The sequence below is a fragment of the Penaeus chinensis genome, chromosome 39, assembly GCF_019202785.1.
Source record: "Penaeus chinensis breed Huanghai No. 1 chromosome 39, ASM1920278v2, whole genome shotgun sequence".
Lineage (NCBI taxonomy): Eukaryota > Metazoa > Arthropoda > Malacostraca > Decapoda > Penaeidae > Penaeus > Penaeus chinensis.
The window spans coordinates 18,104,997-18,112,496 of NC_061857.1; the positions used below are offsets into that span (position 1 = coordinate 18,104,997).

At 32.9% G+C, this 7,500-nt stretch overlaps 1 protein-coding gene across 4 annotated transcripts in view; it reads left to right on the forward strand.

The window, feature by feature from the left end:
- LOC125046615 (glycerol-3-phosphate acyltransferase 4-like) overlaps positions 1–7,500 on the forward strand; it is a 24,237-nt gene that overhangs the window by 8,498 nt on the left and 8,239 nt on the right. For 3 of the 4 annotated variants that reach the window (XM_047644433.1, XM_047644434.1, XM_047644435.1), the window contains exons 2-3: positions 5,204–5,377; positions 5,906–6,887. In XM_047644433.1, the coding sequence (XP_047500389.1) occupies positions 6,141–6,887 (747 nt within the window). In that variant the 5' untranslated portion in view covers positions 5,204–5,377; positions 5,906–6,140. The remainder of the gene's footprint in view (positions 1–5,203; positions 5,378–5,905; positions 6,888–7,500) is intronic. The other variant, XM_047644436.1, reaches the window with a different exon arrangement.

Below are 7,500 nucleotides of genomic sequence, written 5' to 3' on the forward strand. Positions count from 1 at the left end.
CGGTGTTAGGTATGTTTGCTTCTATCTGTGGCTGTTTATTTAAGTTGTATAGATCCCTGTAAAAGTCTTCCACTACTCTTATGATTTCATTCTTATTGTCACTTCTCTGTCTGGTTTCTTTATTGCACACATTTGATTTCTCCCTATTCCAAGTTTCCTTTTAGCTGTTTTCATGCTGGTACCTGAGATCACTGTTTCGTTTATTATTTGAGTATTGAATTTCCATACATCTTCTCTCCATTTTTTTTTTTAATCTGTGGTCAGCTAATTCTATTTCATTCCTTTTTGATGATACTTTCATGACCAGTTTTTGCATAAGTTGTTTAATTTCTACCAAAAACTTGCTGGAGCTTTGCTTGACGTTCTTACTGCCTATTTCAAGTGCAGCTTCCTTTATTTTGTCATTGAACTATTTGTTAATTTGGTCAATGTTGAGATCTGCATTGCTGAAAAATGAATATATATTTTGGATGTTAAGGTTAAATTCTGTTGCTCTGGTTTTCAAGTTAACTAAATTTGGCTGCAGTTTTCTTATGACATTGTTCCTTTCCCCTCTGAGGTGTAATTTAATTTGGCCTAACCCTTCTATGGTCACTTCTAGCATTTACTTTATTCATAACTTCCACATTTTTTACTATATCGCATCTATTTGAAATTATGAGGTCAATTTTGTTTTTGATGTCAGATAGTGATTTCCATGTCCACTTCTGCTCTAGTAATTTTTCAAAGAATGTATGCATGATATGGAGTGATCGAACCTCTACAAAATCAACTAGCATTTGTCCCCTCTCAGTGCCTATTCCGTGATTCCCCATTATGGTTTCTCCTGTCTTTTTACCTATTTTGGTATTAAAATCTTTGGCATTAATATATAATTATTGTGAAATGTTTTTTTACTCTTTTGCTGCCTAAATGAACGTCTTCATAGAAGCTCTCTATAGAATACATAATTATAAGTAAGATAATTTAGGTTGATCTTTATGACATCCCTCTTTTTCAAAAACAAAAGGAAATGGGGTTAGATTCTTATCATATTTGAGGTATAGTATTTGGTAGTTTCTTACAAAAATATGTGAGATTCTGCAGTTTATCAAAAATATAGTTTGACATTCATTGAGCACCTTGTTTTGAGAATCATATTAGTTTACCATTATTAAAGCACTTTGCTTAACACTATTGAACTCTACACATAAACAAAGTAGAGAATGAAATGGATTACTAGTTTAGTCTATTAGGCTTCTTGATGGTACAGCCACATCTTGTTCTTGTGCCATCACAAGTTGATTCTTGTTCTTGAGGTACTACTTTAGGAGCCTTGCTCACATGATCTTCCTCGTTATTCATATTCAATTTAGTTTCACTAGACTCTTCTGCATGTTCTTTATCTGGAAGTGGATGCTTGGACTGTGGCATCTGCCTGATGTATTGTCTGTTTCTTTGTAGGATACCTCCATTTTGTGTTTCGACTATGTATGATTGTGGTTCTTGGGATTTCTCAACAACTGTAGCGGGTGTCCATCTTCCAGTAATGTGGTCTTGAATTTGAACAGCTTGGCCTGGTAGGAGTGCTTGTTGGCCTTTTGCTCCTCGGTCGTAATACTGCTTCTGTGTGTCTTGCTTCCTTTTGAAGTTATCGTAGACCTCTTGTTTCTGCCCTTCCTTTGTAGACAGGTTAAAGGGTAAGTTATTCCTCAACTTCTTCCCGTTCAGAAGTTCTTGCTATCCAGTGGTGTGGTATATAGAGTTAACAATGCCATTTCTGGATCCTTGTTGCTTCTTTTTGCCTTGTCGATGGTGTTCTTAATGGTCTGGATGAGTCTTTCAATGAATCCATTTGATTGAGGATAGTGGGGTGAGCTTGTTATATGTTCAAACTCCCTGTTCAAAGCAAACGCAAATTTTTCTAAGCTGTATTGGCGTCCGTTATCACTATACTTTTTCAGGAACTCCATAATCAGAAAACAAGTTGTTCAATCCCTTGATCACAGCCGTGCTTGTGACATGCGTGGGCATTTTCCTGATAACTGGAAACTTTGAGTAGTAGGCAGCTATAATCAGGTAGTCATTTTCTCCGTAATGGAAAGACCTATTCCAACATATTGGCATGGCCGTGTAGGAAGTTCATGGGGGATGAAGGTTTCTTTGTTTCTGACCTTGACGTTTCTTGGCATATGGAGCACTGCTGGACTATGTCTTCAATGTCCTTGTTGATTTAAGTCTAGAATACACAGTCTTTGGCCCGAAGTTGGCATTTCGTGATGCCGTGGTGTCCTTCATGGATGCGGTCGAGCACAAGTTTCTGCATGGAAACTGGGATTATGACTCTGTTCCCTTTTATGACTAGCCTATCTTCAATAGATAACTCGTCTCTGAAGGACCAGTATGGTTGTAACGTTCTAGGTAGATCTTTCATCTTCTCTGGCCATCCTTGAATAATGACTTTTTTCAGTCCATGCAGGGTGATGTCTCTTGAGGTTTCCTGTTGAAGTTTGACTAGTTTCTTATTGCTAAATGTAACTAAGTTAACCTGAAGGTCTAGACTAATATATTGGTTGTCCGTTGATGGCAAACATGACAGACCATTAGCCACCATGACTTATATATTGTATTGTTGCTCCATTTAAGGGGGAAAGGTGAATAAATTATGGGTCTCTGCTGAGCTACACAAGTATATTCTGATGGAGTGTACAGCACTAATGTTTACATAAGAGTTAAGTATGCATGCAATCTATATAGAGGGATATGTTACTAGTATTATAATAAATTATATAAAGTAGATAGAATACATGATTATAAGTAAGATAATTATGGTTGATCATTTGACATGTACATACATATACATACATATACATACATATATATACATATATATACATATATATACATATATATATACACACACACATATGAATATATACACACATACGCACAAATATAGACAGCTACATATATATACAAATTTATACCCTCATGTTTAAGTATAGGAACATACACATACATCTTGTACTCTTACACATAACTACACATGCATACACATGCCTACATATGTGTCTGTATGTAAGTTTAGACATATGTATTGCTTCTCTTGCATATACACATGTAGACATGTACACACAAACATGCATACACCTGTGCACTTTTGTCCATACTTGCTCATTCTCATGCAGAAACGTTTGAACTGTGTTTGCTTGAGTGAACCCATGCATTATAATGTGCATAAATTGTAGAGTTGCAGCCGAGAGTTTGAGGGAAGGAGGCAGGTGATGTTGGAGAGGAAGATTTAGAATGATGTTGGAATTGGTAAGGATGGGGTTTGGGGTTAGAGGAAGTTAGAAAGGTGATTTTGTATCTGGCAGTTTTTTTTTTTTTTTTTTTTTTGAGAGGTGTTTCATTCCTTAATTGTTGCTAAGCTTACCAACATGTGCCCTTGGCTGGCGGCAACCACGAGTCGCAGGGTCAGCATCTAGCACTTGATTGAGGTGCCATTGCTTGAATTATGCTTTGTTAATGTATAGTTTATCTCCTGGATCTGCTGTCAAGTGGCTGATTATACTTGTTGCTTTATGGTAACCATATTTAAACCTAACTGGTTTTGTGATGTACTTTTCTTACATACTGACTTTTTGGCTGTTCCTTAGCACATCTCCTTGAGAGAAAACAGTAATACCCATGCGATTTGGCACTATTACTTGGCGTCCTGTGGGTATGGGGACATGTGATGCTTGTCATTTTCTAATGATATCATAACTTTGTATTCTTTTACTGGTGGGGGTTGTGGGGTGATTATTATTATTTTTTTTTTTCTCCTTTTTTTTAACTGTAGTTTCAATCTACTGTGGCACTGTCAATGAGCATTGGAACTTTATGAACTTATGTAGCACATTAAAGGAACCTAGTATTCCAATTCAGCATTGTCTGGCATTCCTTTTAGTATGCATGGTCTAATATTGAATTTTATAGACTTGTGAGATGGTTGGATGAATTATTATATCTATTTTGGTTGGAATATAAGCTCTATATATATTTATAAATCTCTCTCTCTTTTGTAGCACTATCACAGATCACTTCTAACTCGCCAGATACTCCATATATATATATATATATATATATATATATATATATATATATCTATATATATCTATATATATCTATATATATATATATATATATATATATATATATAGCATATACATACATATGTTTGAATATATGTATATATATGTATATTATTCATATTTATATATTATTAAAATATACACATATTTCATATATATATATATATATATATATATATATATATATATATTACAATATATAAATAGATCATACAATATACACATATTTTATATATATATATATATATATATATATGTATATATATAAATGTATATTATAATATTCATATATGTAATATAGATATATATTATATATATACACATTTATATAAATATTTCATATATAAGATATATATATAATGTATATATATACATATATATTTGTATATAGATATGTATATAAATATATTATATATATATGTATATATATGTTGATATATTATGTATATATGTATGTATATATACATATATTTATACATATGTATATATATATATATATATATATATATAGAAATATATATTATGTATATATATTTATATTAAATACATATATTGTAAATGTATATATTTTTTATATATATTTATGTGTAGAAATATATATATATATATATATATATATATATATATATATATATATTTATATTTATATATTCTACATATAAAAAAGAATATAGTATATATATAAATAATATATGTATTTAATATAGATATATATATTTATATATTCTACATATAAAAAAGAATATGATAAATATATAAATTATATATGTATTTATTATAGATATATATACATATATATATTTATATAGATATATAGATATATATATATAATATAAATTTACATATATTTCACCCAATTGGCACAGATGGCAAGAATGCATGCCATGACCACTGTAATTAATTTAATTGATTGTATTTACACATTGATGGCTTTATAAGTGCTTAGTCACCAAGGAGTCAGTTATTAGTCCTACCTATATCTCACCTGTTTACCATTTTCTTTTGTATTATTTCATGTTACCAAGATTTTAATAAAAATTAAAAAATCATAATATAAGTAAGAATAATAACAGTATCGATATCAATAGTTTCAGAAAGAAAAACACATTTTCCCGCAATTTTAAGGAACGGGGAAATCAGGAGCGGTCATGATGGCCAACTGATCAATTCCTTGCTGGCTGAGCACATGTGGAGCCATCTGAATGGAATTCACAAAAAACTACAGGGGACAGAGCATATATCCGTTGTCATTAGGTTAAGATGTAAGTGATGTTTTTTCAGTATAAATTAAAGCTCAGACTTTTTTGCCCATTTTTCTCTAATTGACTAATATGTATAGAGATGTAGATATTGACATATTTATCTTTATATATTTATATATGTATTAAATAGATTATTACACACACACACGCACACACACACACACACACACACACACACACACACACACACACACACACACACACGCACATACACACATACACACACATACACTTACACACAGATCTTTAGTATATACAAAATGTTTGTATATTAGTGGGATATTGTTTTTCCTCAATTTAACATTTATATTCAACTCTGAAAGTCTGAGTTAATCATATTCATAAATTAACCAAATATATGAAATGTCATCATTTATATATTTTTTCTACGGTGCATTTTCAAATCACTTTACTGAAAATTTATTTTATATATGGGAATGAGGTATGTTTTTACAGTATGTTTAGATTTTGTGGGATGTTTAACTTGGGTAAAATTAATGTGCTTAATGTCCTTTCTTCCTTTCATAGGTGTCAGCATGTGTGGAGTATTACGGAAGAGTAAAATCCAGTCAAGATTGTTTTATTTGTCACCCTAATGTGTTGATGTTCCTGAAATATCTATGTATATATACACACATACACACATATATTTTGTGGACAGATGTAAAAAGTAATAGTGTTTTTAAAAGGGTGTGAGTTTCTGCCTTTTATATAAATTTTCAAAGGTAGAATATATTTGTGACTTGATATCTAAGCCTACAACATGGAGCTCATGTACAATGTCTTATGGGGGATTTATGTCTCAGTCTTTCTTATGCTTGTGCTATTGGCCTCCTTACATGAGCATCTTAACCTGCGCAAGCTTTACACTGAAATCCTGCTCAAGCTCTTTGCCTTTGGCCAAGAGCGTGTAGAGCGAAAGCGATTCAAGGCAAGTGGCAGTGAGGCAGATGAACCCGACTCCCCAGTAGATGAAGGAAAGAGACCCATCCTCTCACCAGACAATCCTCAGGCTCTGGGCATCAGGGATGATATCAAGGGATTCCACCTTGACTATGTCCTTGAGTACATAACTGCAGGGATGGTGGCTATCATGGATGATTCCCTAACCAAGTGTTTTGAGCCAGAGGAGCTGCCTGTCTGGAACCTTCTTTCACGCACCAACAACAGATCATATGAGTTTGTCTCCTTCCGGTTAACCATGTGCTGGATCCTTGGATTCTTCTTTAGGTACTTTGTCCTCCTTCCACTGCGATTGATTATCCTCTTGATGGGGATTCTGCTGCTGTGCATCTCCATGACCTTTGTGGGTATCTTTCCTGAAGGCAAACTGAAGCGCTGGATGAATGGCAAGCTGCTTGTGTTCTGCTTTGATTTTATTGCTGGCTCACTGTCCCTTGTAGCCACCTTCTACAATGAAGAGAACAAGCCAAAGAATGGGATTGCTGTTGCCAACCATACATCTCCCATTGATTCCTTGGTTTTGGCCACCAACAACTGCTATGATATGGTTAGTGGTTCACCAGTAAGATTAAGCACATGCCAGATCTTTAATAAGTAGTAATTATTCTCATGGTATACACAGAAATTCAAAAGAAAAATAGATTCATATGCATACTAACACTGATAGTAAAAATGAGGAATATAAAATGAATATCCATTTGTGTCATTGATATAAATATTCATTTTATTATAGGTCAGTATCATAAAAAAGGTACCTAAAACAAAGTCTATAAAGTCTATTCACAAAACAGTTACTGTAGATGTCAGTGGGTCAGTGAGCTAAATTTTAAAAACAAATATGAATCTCAGGTGTTATTTACCAAACTGCATTACTCATTTCAGCTTTTTATATTGGCATGTATTTGTTTTTGTGCTAGACGATTATATGCTTTCATGCATGACTCATGAAAGCATTTTTGTATGTGTTATTGTTTGCAGGAGTTTATTTTTTCTTTATACATTTAGTAATTCATTGGAGATCCCAGTTTTGCCACTGTTACTGCATTTTCCCCTCTCCACACTCACACAAGCATATTCACACACTCATGCACTCACTCATTCACTATGGCCATACACACATCCATGCCATAATGCACATGCCTATACACACATATACCCAT